The sequence below is a fragment of the Aedes albopictus genome, chromosome 2 (genome assembly GCF_035046485.1).
Source record: "Aedes albopictus strain Foshan chromosome 2, AalbF5, whole genome shotgun sequence".
Lineage (NCBI taxonomy): Eukaryota > Metazoa > Arthropoda > Insecta > Diptera > Culicidae > Aedes > Aedes albopictus.
In genome coordinates, this window is record NC_085137.1 from 74151314 (window position 1) to 74170790 (window position 19477).

The 19477-nt window shown below is 38.5% G+C and overlaps 2 protein-coding genes across 6 annotated transcripts in view; one reads left to right on the forward strand and one right to left on the reverse strand.

Moving 5' to 3' along the window:
• Nucleotides 1–90: 90 nt before the first annotated feature.
• Nucleotides 91–2035, reverse strand: LOC109427583 (RNA-splicing ligase RtcB homolog). The gene is made up of 3 exons (XM_019703167.3): nt 1624–2035; nt 999–1560; nt 91–911 (listed from the first exon to the last, which is right to left on the reverse strand). The coding sequence occupies exons 1-3, from the start codon at nt 1866–1868 to the stop codon at nt 198–200; spliced, it is 1521 nt and encodes a 506-aa protein (XP_019558712.3). The 5' UTR covers nt 1869–2035; the 3' UTR covers nt 91–197.
• Nucleotides 2036–11328: 9293 nt separating this feature from the next.
• The window catches only part of LOC109427582 (RING finger and SPRY domain-containing protein 1), a 55295-nt gene continuing 47146 nt past the window's right edge, over nt 11329–19477 (forward strand). Inside the window, exons 1-2 of one of the 5 annotated variants that reach the window (XM_062849929.1) lie at nt 11329–11457; nt 12195–12932. In XM_062849929.1, coding sequence (XP_062705913.1) covers nt 12685–12932 — 248 coding nt within the window. In that variant the 5' untranslated portion in view covers nt 11329–11457; nt 12195–12684. The other 4 variants (XM_062849932.1, XM_062849930.1, XM_062849931.1 and 1 more) reach the window with 4 other exon arrangements.

Below are 19477 nucleotides of genomic sequence, written 5' to 3' on the forward strand. Positions count from 1 at the left end.
CTAATCAAAAGTTATGTTTCCAATAAAAATACTATTACATGCCCCATACTAAAAGCAAATGGGTTTCTCTAAATAAGTATGATCAGGAAGTGCTTTAGATTTCATATATTACGAGAATATAATGAGTTGGTTACATTACCTTAAATATCCACTCGCCGAAAATGCATTCCGCACTTACTTACAATCTAGAGTCCTTTTTATCCCTTAATAACGGCAATCGGACGCAATTTGATAGCCTTAGAACTGATGCCCACGTCGTGGCAAGTCTGCACCACATCCCTCACATCCTTGTACGAATCCGGTGCTTCCTCCTGGACCAGTTTTGGCGAAGCAACCCGAATAGCGATTCCCTTCGCTTCCAAATCCCTTAGGACATCCTTGTAGTCTAGATTACGACGGGATTTTGCCCGAGATAAACTACGTCCCGCTCCGTGGCAGGTGGAACCAAAAGTGGCGGCCATACCCTTCTCCGTTCCGGTTAGAACAAAACTGCACGTTCCCATGGAACCACCAATCAGAACCGGTTGACCGGTCAGCTGATAATCTACAGGGATCAACGGGTGATGCGGCGGAAGAGCCCGGGTGGAACCCTTGCGATGGACCAACAACTGCTTGGGACGTCCATCCACCATGTGTTCCTCCATTTTGGCCACGTTATGCGACACGTCGTAAATCACGTGCATATCCAGATCATCCGGCGTGGTGTTGAACTGCTTGGCGAACGCCTGACGGGTGAGGAATGTCATGGAACTGCGATTGACCCACGCAAAGTTGGCAGCTGCGGCCATGGCTTTGAGATAGTTCTGACCTTCGGTCGAGTTGATACGGGCGCAGGCCAACTGCCGATCGTTGGTTTCGATTTTGTCCCGCTTCATGGCTTTTTCCATCTCGACCAGTGCGTCGGTTGCGACCTGACAGACATGAGACACGAGGAAATAGGAAACCATAAGAAATTGTTAGGTTTTGCAAAATATTCTATCATATTTAATCAAAATTACCTGATGACCAAATCCGCGACTTCCGGAGTGAATCATCACGCAGATCTGACCCAGCTCTTCGATTCCCATTTTGCTGGCGGCAAACTTGTCGTAGATCTCCTCCACAACCTGAATCTCGGCGTAATGATTTCCTGCTCCCAGTGTTCCTAATTGTGGCAGCCCTCGCTTCTTGGCCCGCATGCTGACCTTGCTCGGATCAGCGTTCAACATTCGACCGTACTCTTCGCAGTGCTCCTTGTCTTCGGCCCAAACGTATCCCTCCCGCAGGGACCAATCCATTCCCATCTCAAGCGCTTCCTCCAAATCGTGCGCATTCATCGGAATGATTCCCTTCGATCCCACCCCGACCGGGATGTGGTCGAACAGACTCTGGGCCAGCTGCTCCTGAACCGGCTTTACATCCTTCTCGAACAGATTCGTCCGCAACAGACGAACGCCGCAGTTGATGTCGAAGCCGACACCGCCGGGTGAAACGATCGAAACCGGATTGCTCATGTCGAACGCCGCCATGTTCCCGATGGCAAATCCGTACCCCGAATGGATATCCGGAAGCCCAACCGATCTAAAAGCAAGAATTGCATCAGAATCTGAAATACACAACAACGCAAACAAAACCGTGACTCACCGGCCCACGATGCCGGGCAGAGCGGCGACATTGGCAATCTGTTTTACGCCAGGCAGGAAACCGCCGGTCATTCCCGGACGACACGAATTACGCAGCTCGTCGAACATTAGCCGTTCCAGCTTGCTGTTGGCGTAGAAGATTCCCTCCACGTTCATGTTCGGCTGGAAGCCCTTCTTGATGAGGTAGCTGTTGGGCGAGATCTTCTCGATGTACTTCAGCTCCTCGTTGTACTCGCGGACGACCATTTTTCCGGTTTGTCTGCTTCGCACTTAGTTTGGACTATACCACAAATTGACGAAACTTAGAGAAAGTAGTGTATTTTTACTGATTTTCTGTTAAAATCTCAAGTTTTCCGAAGAGTTAAGATTTTTTTCCACAATCTTTTTGACAGAATCTGATGTTTACTCGCGTCGCGGCGACTTTGCGGCGAACGACAGAGCATGCCCGGTAGAGTGGCAGCTCATGAAAATAAATAAAAGATCGCTATAAAAACGCTCTTTGTTAAAACTCGCCGAAAGCTCACTTCTCGAATCAACAATATATTTTATCAATCTAGAATATTTACATTTTCGCCAGATATTCGCGACTACGAAATGCGTGGAGGTTTACGTGAGAATAAACGACAGGAAAATATTGAGTATTTAACAGCTTATTAGACTTTTGTGCAATTATTTTTGCACAGTGATTATTCCCGGATAAAAAATTACCATTCATGGTAAACACAGAGAACAGACATCCAAGTCCAGTTCCGAGACTGTGTAAGGAATTTAACGGCCATTTGAAATCGGCAACAAAAGTGGCAACAGCGTGGCGCTGCAATCGGTTAATTTCCCATACTAATTTAATTCACCACTTGAAATGTTTCAATTCACCACTGACTGTGGCAATATGGTGTTTGGTGGCGTTAGTGTTGTCATCGTGTATTGGTTTGTAACCTTACTCAAGTAAAGATTCAAATCTTTACCACTCCTCACACAACCTTCCGAATGAAATTTGTTCTAGCCTGGATGTCTGTTCTCTGTGTGGTAAATATTAAATAGAAATACACTAGAACTCCAATGGCGCTGTTATCACTTTTACTATTCGATTATTTTATGAACTTTAATTGTAATAATTGACTATTTTTAAGTATCCATCTTGTAGAGGATTCTTTGTTTTGGTAAACAAAATTTATTTGACACTTCTAGTACCGCTAATGACGCTGTAAAGGCGTGGCAAACTAGATGTTAGTCACACGAAAAGTCGCGACATTGGACTTCTGTGACTAGTTATTCTAATAAATATTATTAACATATGACTGGTTTTATTGTTCTGAATAAAACACATAGTAGATACACGCTAACCTGAAACTACTCATCGACTGGGTCGATTCGACCCGGATTTTCATGTTGTTAGCAGTTGTCATAATCTGGGTAACCCGAAAACCCTGATTCGTTGAATTTGGGTAAAGATCTGGGTAATCGGCACTTTGTCACTTTTCGGCTTGAGAATATGGCAACGGTGAGGAGAACGCTGAAAACTATGAATGTTTTCGCGAAAAATATGCCGATAAATGACGGAAAAACAGTGGAATTATTCCGGGGAACTGTTTTCCAGCATCAGGTAAGTGAACAGCTCATGGAAATTAAGAGCTTTTTATATAAAATCTAAATTGGAAATAAATTAACAAAATCAAGGCCCCGGAGGAGCTGGGTATCGTTTACCCAGATTTTGTCACCACCATCGGTAACCCAGATTTGAGTAAAGGTGCCTTTACTCAGTTTAGAGTAACTGCAGTTTTGCTCAGTCTGGGTCGCTTTGACACCAATCTGGGTAACTGAGGGTTAGCGTGTATATTGCGCGCAAACCCCAAAATTTTATTCCCACCTTTGGGTTTCCGCCAAGGGGCAGATCACTCTTTGAATGTACATTCGATTTGCATTTAATGCATAAAAATGCATTTTTATGTTTTTCCATCGACTTAGCATTGAAATACGCGAATGTCAAACCAAAAGTGTTGAAGAAAATCGTTGTGATGGATTCGATATTTGTCAATTCAGAAGTTTTCACAGTGGAAATAGAAAACTTGTACCGAAATTGTGAGTAAAATTCTATTAATCAAAGGTTGACATACTTATAACACGGAAATTTTTGCAGGAGCGGCTCTGATTGCGGATGGAACAACTATTGGACTGGTTCCTCTATAAAATAATATAAAATAACCATAGAAAAAGAAGCAATATTAAACAAAGAAAAAAATATTTATTTATTTATTTATGTATTTATTTGCCATTCTACTACCCATTGAGTAGAATTGTGCATCTCAACTGGCACACCCGTTGTTACCAAACGGAAACTTTGCGCTAATGGTGGGGAATAGAAAAACATTTGTATAGATATTTCCAACGGTCGTTTTGAAGCGTGGACATCGTTACACACTAAGATCAGCTCGGTATTTTCCCCATCTTTTTACTGAGTTCTCAACAGCAGATTTAACTCGGTACGCTCGGTTATCCCTTTTGCTGAATACTCTGTAAATGAGTTAACGAGCTCTGCAAATGAACTGTCAAAAATTACAGATGAGCGGTAAATATCGTTACTGATGAACGGTAAATATTGATTACCGAGTGTACCGAGTTAAATCTGCTGTTGAAAACTCAGTAAAAAGATGGAAAAAATGCAGAACTCAGCAAAAAAATTACTGAGCTGGAAAATTAGAATCTTAGTGTGTACGATTAGTGCTGCTGACAGACTGTACTGAAGCACCTGCTAGCTAGGGAACATTTTGCGATGAGCTGCGGTAACCTCCGTCAAGCCGCCGCAACCGTTAATCCCACTTTCGTCCCAACAAATATCATCGTTGTACAACAGATGAACAATCCGTTCTTAAGCTTGGTTTTGATATTTTTGGCTGAATAAGCTGTAATTCAGCTGTCATTGTTACTCGGGATGTTTAGCTTGTTCAGTTTACGATGTTTAACAATACGTTTGTGACATAAAAAAGGTCAGCGCTAAAATGGAGTAATGACACGATTTGTAATCAGTCATGATTTGATAAATGATGTAAAACTGACTCCTGAAAGATGCTGCTAATGATATTGTGTTGTATGGATCTAAGGTACATTATTTCAAATGAGATAATCTGTATCTAAATCTTTAGAGCATGTAATATCGTATGCCATAGCGTAAGTTGTATGAGAGTAAGTTAGCTCTCAAATAATGCGAGAATCTGCTCTAACGGGTTTGTGCTTTTGAATGTTGAAAGAAAGTGCACCGTCAAAAATCGGATCTTGGATGTTACAAGTATGTAATCTCATGAATCATCGCTCTTAAATGTTGCGACAATATGATCTCATTAGTTATCACTCTTAAATGTTGCAGGAGAGTGTCTCAAGGATAATTCTTCTTGGCTGATGCAAGATTATCGCTCTTAAATGTTGCGAGAAAGTGACTCATCTGTACTCGCTCTTGGATGGTGCGTTTGTATTCGCTCCTAAATGTTGCGAGAAAGTGTGTCATAGATAACACAGCGCAACATTTTTTTGTCTCAAGAGCAAACTTATGTGTCTCCGAAGGATTTTGGGCCGCTGAATCCGAATCCGGGCTCAGATTTGCTCTAACACGTCACAATTTTGAGCTATACCTCAATTTATAGGGCAAAATATGCGATTTTGGGCTTTTTTGACAGCAAGCCATTAAGCAAGGAAATATTTTTTTTAAGCAATCAAAAGGTTAATTGGTCATTTAACATCTAAATTATCGACTCATGCAAAATATTTCGTTTAACCTAATCAAATTTGATAGATTTTAGCATTTTAAGTTAGTATGAAAACTTGCATGCAACTTTTGGAGGGTAACTTGTATGGGAAATATCGTACCTAACATAAATCGCTTAAAACTATCAAATTTGATTAGGTAAAACGAAATATTTTGCATGAGTCGTTAATTTAGATGTTAATTGACCAATTAACCTTTTGATTGCTTAAAATAAATATTTCCTTGCGTAATGACTTGCTGTCAAAAAAGCCCAAAATCGCATATTATGCCCTATAAATTGAGGTATAGCTCAAAATTGTGACGTGTTAGAGCAAATCTGAACCCGGATTCGGATTCAGCGGCCCAAAATCCTTCGGAGACACATAAGTTTGCTCTTGAGACAGACAAAAAGTAATTTTTTGTTACGCTGTGTAATCGCTCTTGGATTATGCGAAAGTGTTCACTTTTCAATGTTGCAAGAAAGTGTTTCATTGATAATCGCTCTTGGATGATGCGAGAGTATTCGCTCTTAAATGTTGCGAGAAAGTATCTCATCGATAATCGCTCTTGGATGATGTGAGAGTATTCGCTCTTAAATGTTGCGAGAAAGTGTGTCATAGATAATCGCTCTTGGATGATGCGAAAGTGTTCACTTTTCAATGTTGCAAGAAAGTGTTTCATTGATAATCGCTCTTGGATGATGCGAGAGTATTCGCTCTTAAATGTTGCGAGAAAGTGTCTCATCGATAATCGCTCTTGGATGATGCGAGAGTTTTCGCTCTTAAATGTTGCGAGAAAGTGTCTCATTGATAATAATCGCTCTTGGATGATGCGAGAGTATTTGCTCTTAAATGTTGCGAGTATGTGATCTTATAAGTAATTGCTGTTGAATGATACGATCGTGTAATTTTGGAAATTGAGAAAATGTAACCTAACGATGGGCGATTGTGAAATCTGTCTGTATTGTCCTTGAATAATGCTATCGTTTCTGAATTACGCAGAATCAGTGCCTTTGGATAAATTGGGATGATAGCGTTAAATAAAAAAAAAATGATCACTAAGGTAAATGAATTAATGATTTTGGATTATAAGCTCTTGAATGTTGCGCCAAACCACATCATAACTTTTATTCGAATAAGTCAATAAAAAAAATCTCGCATATCAATGATGCGTAAAATTCAATCGTTGAGTTGAATGATGTGATGTGTGAGCAACAGTACCAAATGATATGTAGTGAAAGCATATCCTATTCAATCCTATACTATTTAAAGCGGACGATCGTGGATCAAAATGTTTGCTTTCTTAAACCCTCTATTTTGAATAGAGTAAAAATTGAAACACTGTTCCCAAAATAGGTTTGGACAGCCTATATAAAAAAAATAAAAAAGCGTGCCAAAATTTATGCTGTTAGATGAAAATAAATTTTATGTGTATCCGGAAAAAATATCTACGTGGATACATTTTACAGCACTTGTAGGACAGGTATTGTAAAAAGAACAGTTTATACAATATTGGAGTTGTCATTGATATTGATATTGATGAGTCATGAAAAACAAAATGCTGTTTATCATTTCTTTTTACAAAAATGCTTTTTACTCTGTTTCTGGAACAACGTTATATTTCAGAGTTGTATATTGATTGTGCAACCACAAAACAAATAGTAATCGAATGAAACGGTAAAATTTGCTTTGTTTATAACAACGGTCATAGAAAGTTGTCCCCAAAAGTTGTCATACATAAATAAAATAATATGTATAGATCATTGATCATCGCCGTTCAATAGTGTATCGTTTTGAAGATTAGATATACATTTACCGCTTTATAAGTTGTCTAATTACAACAGTTGAAAAGGTCGAAAGGAGAACTAATAGACTAGATGCCAATTGAAGACAAAAATACAATTTTATCTGGAGTTGAATTTTGATGAACAAAAATATAGCTTAGAAGATGATCGTTTTGTTTATGTAATGTTTATTTCTTTTTGGAGAAGCGACTATTTTCGACAATCCTCGCTCGTGTAGAATATGTATGATATTTATTTTTCAACTACTAAGTAAGCTGTACCCCTGGAGTGTAAACCCGCATAGAAAAATACGATGCACGGTATCGTTGATATTATACGATGTTTATTGGTGGAATGATTATTATAAAAGTGATGATCATTTTACGATAAAATGATAATGTTTGAAAAAAATCTATCATTCACAACTTTTGAAGTATCATACAACTTATGATAATGATACATCCAATAATTTATGAATAATTTTTAATAATATAATTCCCCATTAGTTTTATGGCATAAATCAGTTTTGTCACTATATTTAAGGATTTAATGGTAAAATATGGACATCATAAAGTAAGTTTGTAATACTAACTGGATTTAGCACCGCAGTTTATAACTTTTTGGGTGCAGAAACTCGCAAACTGATGGAATGCACTTGACACTGTGTGGCGCCGTACATTATACCACATAAACATTTATATTTGATGTTTGTACGTGCCAGCACTTTAAAGCTCTTGGGAGTGGCAGGTTTTGGTTAGCCAAATATCACTTGCAAACTTACCTAGAAGCTTCCACAATTTATCTTGTATGGCTAAACCAGACGAAAGTGTTGGAAGTTTCATACAGTCCAAAGAAAGAACGACATGTTCGAAACGTTTGCTCCAGCGCTTCCACTGTGACCCTTCAACTGGGCAGCGGCTCGTTGAACAATTTTCCACTTTTTTTCACCAAGTTTTCCACCTTCGGAACTTTTATGTTTTCGAACGTCCCGCGAGCACTAGTTCCATATGGTCCCGAACGAAGCGCGATAGGAGAACCTCGAGGAGAATAGCAAACCATGGCACCGACAGTTCAATTCCCGTTTTCACTAAACTAGCGATTAAAAATAAACAACGATTCACATTATCATTCACGGAGTTGTCAGAACGCGAGAAATGCCCGCAGGGGTGTACACTTTTTTCCAGTCGATAAAGTAGATGTGTTGAAATATTTCCGTGTTGTTTTTATTATTCCCTGTATGATCAAGTAGATGATAAAGCAATGGTAGCTTGAATCATTGCTTGAAATTTTTGTTCGAGAAAAATGGCATTTTTGAATGGTAACGATACTTAACAATCCATTCGCTCTATCGTTGTAACTACGAAAATGATAACTGTTATCTCCAAAACGATTCGTTGTATCATAGATTTATGATCCAATTTATGATACCATGAATAATTGAAAAATGATAGCCTAAATCACCGTCGTATAATATCGTTTTATTCGGGAATGAAAGTTTGTTTTCGAAAAACAGTGTTGCTAGTGGGTGTTAAGTAGATAGCAGTATTACAGAAAAAAAACATACACGAATCTGAACTAAGAATTAAAAATATGTGTTTCAAACGTCATTGAGCGGTTTCAGTTCCAAAATCAACAGATCTTATCCGTGATAATCAGTGTACGTCTTCTAGAATTTAAGAAAAACTAGCTATTTAAAAAAAATACGGTATATACCTATAAATTTTAGCAGTATGTGACAAACAATAAATTGAGCTATGAAATTTTATTGCACTGGTTATACATTTTGAATATGAAGGAGAAAATGTTTCAACAGCATGGTCTATTGCAATGAATCGTGATTGTTCCAATGGAATACAAGTATTCTCTTTGTAACCTGTTCTACCCTTAAAAAAAATCCACCAGTAACGATATTAGAGTAATTGTAAATGTTAAACAAACTGTGTTGATCTCGAACATGTTTGTTATGCTCAGTTTCATCGCCCTTCGGCCCCGAAGGGTTGGGAAGTAGCTGTGATATGTATTCGCATAAAATGTTACGTTGTGGACAAATGTTGTGGCGCTTCATTGTAAATTTCCGAAATGCGAGATTCTTTGGCTGATATCCAGCTTTCAACTGAGTAACGGCTTTATACTGCATTTAGAGTTTGAAGTTTGGATCGCTATTCAAAGGCCTATGGCAGGTGTTCAATGGAACATGTGTCATGCCATTTATATTGGATCTTGAAGATTACCTAACGGCATCGTTATGAATACTTGCTTCAGATTGAAAACATGTTTAAATAGCCCGCTATGTTACAAGAAGATTGTCAACTTAGTGATGGTTTAGAATGGGAGGTACACAAAATGTATGCCAACCTAGATGCCAACAAACATGTGTTCAAACATAAAATTTGATCCACAATTGTGTCAGTTTGTTCATGTGTGAGTTCATATGTAACGAATTTGTACAATTTTCTAATCATCGTTTGGAAAAAAAAGAATCGATGTTTTAAAATTCTATAATACTGTCACCTGGGCAAACGCGAAGGTTTTAACCCATCTGCATAAAACAATTTATTAAAATAATAGAACTTAATTTTGTTCAATTGATGTATCACAACAGAGTTGTTTTTTTTTTTGATAAATTATTTATAATTGAAATTAGATTTATGCTGTTTATATGAAGATTAATGGAGAGATATAGCCTTGCCTTTATGTTACTGTCACTATTGATATTATACTGTTGGAAATAGCCGGAAGAGACATGCACGTAGATTTAATGGACAAGGGTGTAAGCTAAAAAAATAAATATTTACTGTTTTAATACGATCATTTAGGTGATGTGATCAGTGGTGACTCCGAACACGTTGTGATGAGAAGGCCAAGAAATATTCAGCTGAGAGCAAACATTTGTTTGGTCTTATTTTCATATAAATTGCATTTACTTATATGATGCATAAAACTAAAAATAAGGAAAAGGGGATGTGGTAGAGTATCAATTATTATTCGTTCAAACTTCGTGCGTGCCTCGTGCACACCTTATTGATTTCGGCCTACACACTTCGTTGCGCATATAGCGCTGTTTGCAGATCAGAAGGAATTTTTCAGCCTATCTTGATGCATGAGAAATTCCTTGCCTGAATCGCTCAAGAAACCGGTTTTTCTTCGATCGCAGTACGCAGTAGCGAAGAAATGACAGTTCAAATGGCAGTCACCGAAGAATGTTTCTGCCAGGAATCACTCAAGAAGTTTCTTGAGCGATTCCTTTCGAACTCGAAACTGCGCTTATCCTCAGTCTCTCTGCAACCATGCGCACGGACAGATCATTTCCTTTCGCAGCGCGCGTGCTATTAACCTCGGTCCTTTAAGGTCGTTACCACAGGCTCCATAAACGAAATCCTACACTCAGCGAAAAAAACTAGCAAAATCCATCGAAATACCTTATGAAAATTTGCTATAACTAATTCTTATGGATGACGTAAGAATACCTTATGAAAATTGATCGTGCTTGCTATGACAAATTTCATAAGATAGACTTATGAAAAGAACAAAAAAATCTTAAAATGATGCAGACTGGATTCGATCCATGAACGTCGGGATCACCGAGCCCGTGTTTTATCCACACGGCTACCGACGCTTGAGAATACCATGTTGCTAAACATGAATAAAAGCCACGCTGTGAGACGATTTTACGTCATAGAGTGACCTTATGAAATTCATCCGAATCATTATGAATTATTTAAAGGCCGTTTCATAAGTTGGTCCTTATGGAAATCTTAAGGTTATTTGGCTGAGTGTAGCATACAACGCGCAACGCGAAGCAGCCATCTTAAAGTTTACTAAACATAGTAACATTAATAACGAAATCTAAGTAAAATCAATGTAAAGTAAAATAGTTAATTCAGACACGAATGCAACTTAAGCGGTAAAGTGTCTTAAATATATAGTAATAATAATAATTCATGAAATGAGCGATCAGCTGATCCGAAACGTCTCGTAAAATGGCTCATTTTGTTCAAAATTTAAAAACCCAATTTGCTTGAAAAACAAAAGTTCGGCCAGAAATGACACCGGTTTTATAGCAAAGTTAATTTTGTTCAGTGTACACCGCACTCGCAGTCATTTTTGACACTTTGACACACTCACACAAACAGACGGCGTCGCGACGTCGCAGCTTGCATCGCGTTTGAACAACACTGCTCCGCCCGCAGCAGAAACCGACCAGCCAGAAGCCCATCCGTTTGCGAGCTCAGCTCATCAGTTTCATTCAAGAAAAAGTCACGTACGGTTTTGTGTTTTCGTAGTCGTCGCCGTCGTCGGTCGTCGTTGCTTTGCTAGTAAGTTTATCGTCGTCGTTCTTCGTCGCCGTGTGTGCATATGGCGTAGGGAGAAAATATTAAACTGTTGCACATTCTCCAGTTAGCCCGATTCGATTCGGTGGTCTGTTGAAAGTGATTTTGCGAATCCAGGACCAGGAATCGCGCTGTGATTCGTTGCGTGGTAATCTTTGTCGGATGAGAAAAGATTTTTCTTTCGCCGACCAGCTAATCACTGCTTCTTTCTGGCATCCGCCAGTGTTGTAGTCATCAGGGTGACCTAATGATATCCTTTTATCTAGACTTGTTGATTAGAACCTTCTTTGGAACTTAAATATAAACTAAAATTTAAACAGTTTGAAAATTTACAAAAACGTAGGTATAATTGTTAAAAGCTCCAAGTTTCTTTTTAGCAAACTTTCAAGGATACTAAATCGATTTAAATTATCTAAGTTCAACATTTTGGGCCACTCTATCGCCAATTGACGTGACGATGTTTTGCTACACTGACTGATGACTGAGAAGCAACTCTTCTGGGGCTACGAGAAGGGGCGCGATTGCGAAGCGAACTGAGCTGCTAAATTCGATTAGAAAAGAATTCGATAATCACGACACTCCCAGCTCCCAGTTGGATCACTCTCAGCATCATCGCTAATTCAATAGTGCTGCTCGAAGTGCTAACTCAAGCTTTAACTTCTGTGTGTGACGACGTGTTTTGTCATGAGTGAGTTTTGAAATCCACCACATATATTTTCTAGAAAGGAACGTCGCCTCGCCAGAGAAACCAGAAGGTTCCAAGGTATTTCACTGACAGCCAGGAAGTGCCATCGGGCAGGAGTAGTTTCATCTCGGCAGGCAGTAAATAGTTGTGCGCTCTTATCAGTGTTGTGAGTGGGCCAGTGTCAATAATAACATCGTCGTCGTTCGGCTGATAAGAAGAGGACGCAGTCGGGGCAGATAGGACTGTCCGGGGCTTTGGGCAGCTGCCAGAAGGAAGGAGAGTCGTACATAACAACGAGTGAGGTGCAAAATACCAAGTGACGACGATCGAAGCGCAGAGTGAAGAGTATAGTGAGCAAAGCAGAGAAAGGCGAAGAAAGTGGCACAAAGTTGTCAAAAAAGCAAACAACCGATAAAGTGAAGTGAAATCGTCCAACTCGGTGATGATCGGTGGTCGATGAAGTGGATTTCGTAGCGAAGCGTTCGATTTGGGTTTGGATTTAGCCAGGAAGACGACAACGGTGCCACATGGGGGTCTGTTTGTGCAAGGATAAGGTGGAGGAAGGCTATTTGAATGAAAATAGCCGCGATTCCTACACCGCCAGTGGGAACGATTACGGAGGTGATGGAACGGCACATCATCACGGTGGTGGGGGACGGACAGCGGGATCTCATGGGGGGCGGTGCCTTCGGACGGACCGGAAAGCGTCCCTCTCGGATACCGTGGATGATTTGGTGAAGGAAACGCTCGAGATTATAGGATCCATCGTGGACAAGTGAGTATACGGGAACAATCAGCTGATTTGTTGAAACATTTGTTTACTTCTTATACATGTTATATTACGTTTGATATATTCTTGGAGGATTCCCGTCGATTTTCTTGTTGACTTCTTTACGATTCCCTCGACAGATTACCGGCTAAGCTTCAGTTGTGATGACGGATCTGATCTGATGACGGATGATTCGGTTCCCGATCCAGATTCTTTTTTCACGAATTCTTTTAAAGATTCCTTTCAGAAAAAATCCCATGGAAAGAATCCAACTTCCGAAGGAAAATTTTGTATGTATTTTGTCAGAAACTCCTTCAGAATTTCCTTCATAAATTACACAGGAAGAACTTTTTTTATGAATTCTTCTAGAAAACCTTTCATGCTTAAGAAATTTCTCCATGGATTATTTCAGAAATCTCTCCGGGGATTCTTAAACAAAAAAAAAATACTATCCACGGATTCCAGGCTTTCTTACAGCGATTTTTTTTTTAAAGAAAATCAGTAGTTCAGAGTTCTTTCAGAAATTTCTTCACAGAGTTCATAAAAAATTCTAAATATTCTTTCAGAAATAATTTTCTGAGATGCCTTAACTGCCCCTATTCGCATAACAGTCCCATGTTTGCTGGGTTTCCTATTCACATGGGACTGTTGTGCCAATGGGGGCAGTTAAGCCCTCTATAAATAACCGTAGGAATTTCTTTTATAAAGTTATCCAAGCATTCTTTAAGGAATTCCTCCATCGAATGCTTTAATAATTCTTTCAGTCATTCCTCAATAAATTTCTTCATGGAACGTCTCCAAGAATTCCTCCCATAGAACTTTGAAGATTTTTTTGTGATTCCAGCAACTATTTCTTCGGAGATTTTCGCGGAAACTCATACTGAGATTCCTTCAGGAGCTCCTCCGGGTATTTCTCCATGTATTTCATCAGAAATTTCTCCGGGGTCTCTTCCAAGGATTTTTTTTGCTATAATTCTTCATAATATTTCAGAAATTTCTTGACAATAATTCCTAAAACTTATACAGAAATTTCTTGGTAAATTTCTTTTTATTACGAAATTGTCTAGAAAACCTTTCATGCTTAAGAAATTCTTCCATGGATTATTTCAGAAATCTCTCCGGGGGTTCTTAAAGAAAACTATCCACGGATTCCAGGCATTCTTACAAAGATTTTTTTAAAGGAAATCGATAGTTCAGAGTTCTTTCAGAAATTTCTTCACAGATTTCGTCAAAAAAAAAAAATCTGGAGTGTTCTCAAAAATTCCTCCATGAATTTTTCAGCAAAAATTTTTACAGGAATTTCCTTAAGGTTCTTTCAGATATTCTTCCAGGAATTCTTTCAGAATATATCCAAGGATTTCTACACGAATCAGGTTGAAATTTATTTTAAAAAAACCTCCAAGGATTGTTTTAGAAATTCCTTAATAGTTTCCTTCTGAAACTTCCTTGGGAATCCCTTCATTAATATCTTCAGGAACTCTTTGGTATTTCAAGGATTTCTTCATGAACGTCAGCAAGGGATACTACCCTCAGACATTTTTCATGGATTTTTTTTCAGAATTTTCAAAATTTTGACAAAATTTTGAATTTTTTTCTTTCGGAAATTCTTCCCAGGGGTCCTGCAGGAAAGTCCCTTCGAAAATTTCATCAGGGGTTACTGGCGAAATTTTCAGAAGGTTTCTTTATGAAATATCTCCTGCGGTTTCACCAGAAATTTCTTCTGGGATTCCTTCAGTGATTCCTCCACGGATTTTTACAGAAGAATTTTATGAAATCACATAAAAAAACTGGAGTAATTCTTCAAGGGTTACCTGAAGAAATTTTTGAAGGAATCCCTGAAGATACTTATGGCGATCCAAGATTTTTTTTTTAATTTCTTGAAGAGCTTCCTGAACAAAATTCTCTTGAACAATTTCTGAAGATATCGTTGGAGAAGTTCCTGAAGGGACTTCTTGGGATGGCTCTGGAGGAATTCATGGAAGATTTTTATAAAAAAAAAACTTCGAGAAATTGAAGGAAAACTTCCTGGAGTAATTTCTAAGAAAATCCCTGAGGAATTTCTGAATTAACAGTTGAGCAATTTCTTCCTTTCTTGAAAAAAAATCTGCAAAAATCCGTGTAGTAATGGGGAATAAACCATAAAATAAATTTCTGAATGGATTCCCGGAATATTATTATTATTTTGTACTTTATTACAGAGATTTTCAGCCCTAGGCTAGTTCATCTCTATCCCGGAATATGCTTTGAAGCAAACCCTGGTAGAACTCAAGCAGATACGTTTGGACTAATTTCTGGTAAAATGTTTGAAAGGACAAAACCCCTGAAGCAATTTCTAAAGTTATCCCTAGAGAAATTTTCGGAGAAAAATTAAGCAGCAGAAATTTAAAACAAATATGTAAAAAAAATCTCAAAGCAATCATCAGATGAAATGTCAAAAAAAATGAATCTCTGACTGGAAAACTGGAGAATGTTTTGAAATAATTCCAAGTAGAATTTCTTGAAATATTCCAGGAGAAACGCCAAGAAATAAATCCAGAAGTGAATTTTGAAGAAATTCTTATTCTTAAGGGATTCCTAAAGGGTCCGCGGAAAAAATTTGAAAGAATTCCTGAAGAAAGGTCTCAATAAATCCCAAGAGAGGTTGATGATGCAACACGTGTAGGAATATCTGTAGACATTCTGGGAAACCCCCTGGAGGAACATCTAAGAATCTCTTGAGAATTTTCTTGAGCACTTTCTGAAGAAATGCCTGAGGAAATTCGCGGAGGAGGTTCTGGAAAAAAGAAACTGGAAGTATTCCTGCAAAAAAAACTAATTTTTGAAGGAATCGATAGACGAATTTCGGGATGAACACCCGGAGGAACCTCTGGAGAACTTCCTGCAAGAATCTTCCGAAAAAATGCGGAAAAAATACTGGAGCGATCTTTGATGAAACTTGTGAAGAGATTGCTGGTGGAACTTATTTTCAATCTGTTTAGGAACATCTGCAGTTCATACTTTTGAAAGAATAGTAGGAGGAATATCTGAACAAACCCCGGGAGGAGTTTCTTGAGATTTTTTTGATTAATTTCTGGGAAAAACTTGAAAAAAAAATCCTGAAGGAAATTCTAAAAAACATTCTCCATAAACTCAAAGAATACTGTACAAACAGTTATTCTTATGAAACTATTTTTATCAGTTCAGCATAAAGTGTCTCTAGTATACCAAAGTGGCGAATCCTGGTCGTTTTGACAGGTCTTCTGCTCGATTGGAACTATGGGGATGACATTAAATCGACTGTTCCAATTTTGACGTTTCTCCTCTTTGTTTTATCCAGGCTCGTTAGTTCAGCAAGAATCCATCCAAAAATATCTGCAGCTTTTCATAAGACTTCGTATCCCTGATTTCTTAGATTAACCACCCAAGCTACACACATGGTTACAAAACAGTGACGACAGCGTATGTGAGGGTTGCACAGAAGTCACTGTGACTTACTGCGCAACCCTTACAAACGCTGCCGTCACTGTTTTATAACCACGTGTGTTGCTTGGGCACTAAGTTTAGGAGCAAGTACCACTCTTGTCCTGGTTTGCAGCTACGAAGTTCTCCATATCCTTTTACAACTTCAATCGCTTCGGCAACCTTGACTTGCATGTCCGGATTCTTCCAGAAACGTTACATCGAGTTACATGGTCCACTGCACGAATTTATTCTGGCCTGCTTACTCTTACACGAAATTTGACGTTTGAGAGGTGTCGACACCTCTCAAACGTCAAATTTCGTGTGAGAGTAAGCAGGCCAGAATAAATTCGTGCAGTGGACCATTGGACTTTAGTGGTTTGCCACAAAAAAAACAGTTTCGAACCGATCTCTGATGTTTTTCGTAGTAGCCTACCATATCCATTTCAAAAATAGCAATGCCAGCTTCTTCTGTGGTGAAGTAGTTCTTCAACGACTTGTCCATCTAAATGTTCTTCTGAACCACTTGAGATTTCAGGTCAAGTAACTGTTACTGGACCTGGGGGGTTTTCCCGTTCTCCCAATCCGTGATTCCCTAGGAGCTATTAAGTCGTGATTGTCTGTCTAAGCCGTTCATTTAATCCTCGACAAAGAACCCTTAGAGATGTTCGATCTTCGCAATCCTGTCAGCAAGAATACCTAAAGAATCGTGGAGCAATCCCAGCAAGAATTGCTAGAGGAGTTTCATGATGCATTTGCGGAGGAGTTCCTCTTGGCATTCCTCTAGGAACGCCCACTGGGCTTCCAGCAGTAGTTACTTTTGTGATTTCTACTGTGATTTTTCAAAAATTGATTTCTCTGCAAATTGTTCTTGAAATTTCTCCAATAATGGCTACCGAGGTTTTTTTTAGGAATTCTTCATGTGGTTCCTTTAAAGATTTTTTCGAGCATTCTTCCAAGAATTGATTTCTTTTACAAGGATTTTACGAGGATCCCTTCAGATTTTTTTTCTCAGAATTTACCTAGTAATTTCTGTGCTAGAAATCCACTTGAGATTCCCTCAGGAGTTCTTGCTGGGATTACTCTAGGAATACCTGATGGACTCCATCATGGAAATCTTGCTAGAATTCCTCAGACAATTCTGGCTGGAAATCCTCCAGGATAACTTGGAGGACTCGTGAGAGTAATATTCTAAGAAATCCCGACTGAAATCGTTTGAGAAAATCCAGCAAGAACTCCTGCAGAAAACAGAGTAGAAATATCTGAAGGAATTTCAGCAGGAATTTCTGCTGGTATTCCAAGCGAAATTTCTGAAGGAATCCTTGGAAAAATCTCTGTAGAAATCACAAGAGGAATTTCTAAGAACCCCTTGGAGGAATCACAGATAGGATTTGTATAAAGTTACTTGGAGAAACCTCTGGAGCAATCTCGGCAAGAATTGCTAGAGTAATTCCATGATACATTCGTAGAGAAATTTAAAGATTTCAAACATTTTTCCAAGTATTTCTCCATGGATTTCTTTAAGAGATCCTCTAGGCATTTCTCTGCGGGTTTTCCCAAGAGTGCCTTCAGAAATTCCTTTAGGTCTTAGAAATGCCCACTGGAATAGAAGTTATTCTTGTGATATTCTTGTGAGGGATTTCTCAAAAATGATTCCTCCGTATATTTCTCTTTGAATTACCCCAATAATGCCTACTGGGTTTTCTCCTGTGTTTCTTCTATAGATGTGTCAAGAATTCCTCTGAGATTACCTCTTGGAATACTTGCTGGGATTCCTCCAATTATTCTTGATGGGATTTATCCAGCAATTCCTACTGTTACAGCAATTCTTACTGTTTCTACTAGCTTTTCTATGGATTCCAAAAATTATCTCACAGATTTTTTTAAGGATTTCTTTATAATTCTATTACTGCCGTTCTACGCATAATTATCCCATATGGGATTCCCATGGGACAGTCGGGCGTAGAACGACAGATTAGGGATACCGCCAGAAATTCTTCTTCGTATTTCTACTGGGAATCCTCTTCAGATTTCCTTGATTTTTTTTTGTTGAAATTTCCCCTTGAATGCTGCTGGTATTTTTTTTAAAGAAAGTCGTTCATCTTCTAAAAAGTATTTCTGGGATTTTTCAAGGAATATCTGATGAAAACCCTCCAGGAGTCTTAAGAGAAATAACTGCAGAAATACCATCGGGAAATGTTTGAGAAACGTTTGCAAAAATCCAGGTAGGAGATTCTTAAAAGTCTCGGCCAAAATTTCTAGATATAATCCGAGAGGAATTGACGATAACCCTAAAGTAACCATCGAAGTAATTTCTAGATGAATCCTAGGAGAAACCCCTATAGGAATCTCAGCAGAAATTTCTAGTGAAGTCTCTTGAGGAATTCTAAAACGATTTCGCTTAAGATTTCTCCAGCAATCCTTCTTGGGATTCCTCTAGAGATCTAAGATTTCTCCAAAAACTTCTCCTAGGTTTCCGGCAGAATTTCTTCCTGGAGTACCTCAATGGAATTCTCTTGAATTTCTTCCCAGAATTTCTTCCATGGTTCCTTAAGAGATTTCTTCAAGGCTTCCTCTAGGAACCCTCTTGCAAAACATTCAGTGATTAGTACTGAAATTCCTTCAGGAATTCCTACTAGAATTTCTTTCAGTATTCTTCCTGAAATTTCTCACGCATTTTTAGCAGCAATATCTCCAATAATTGCGCTTGAAAGTCCTCCAGGATCCCAAAAAATACTGCTGAAATCCTACCGCAAATGTCTAGAAGAATTCCAGTAGCTGTTCTGGAGCAATTCCAGCAGTAGTTCCCAGGAGGATTCCCAGTGGGAATACTAAATTTCTGGAGAAGTTCTTCGATTAATTACAGCAGTAATTACTGGATGAATCCTAGCAAGAATTTTTAGTAATAATGTCAGTAGAAATATTGGATGAATTCTTACAAAAAAATCTAAAAAATCCCCTGAAAGAATCCTATTTTTTTAATTTTATAATTTTTATTGCTATGTATTTTAACTATATAATTCTACACTTCTGAAAGAATCCTTGCAAGCATCTCTGAATTCAAAGGAGGAATTCATGGGCAAATCCCTTGAGGTGTATTAGGAAGAATTTCT

What these genes read in the sequence shown, in the direction of transcription:
- LOC109427583 (XM_019703167.3), bottom strand. Translation starts at nt 1,868, where the DNA reads ATGGTCGTCCGCGAGTACAACGAGGAGCTGAAGTACATCGAGAAGATC. An exon ending in CTGCCCGGCATCGTGGGCCG is followed by an intron (nt 1,561 to 1,623) that starts GTGAGTCACGGT and finishes TCTTGCTTTTAG; the next exon opens with ATCGGTTGGGCTTCCGGATA. An exon ending in GTCGCGGATTTGGTCATCAG is followed by an intron (nt 912 to 998) that starts GTAATTTTGATT and finishes CATGTCTGTCAG; the next exon opens with GTCGCAACCGACGCACTGGT.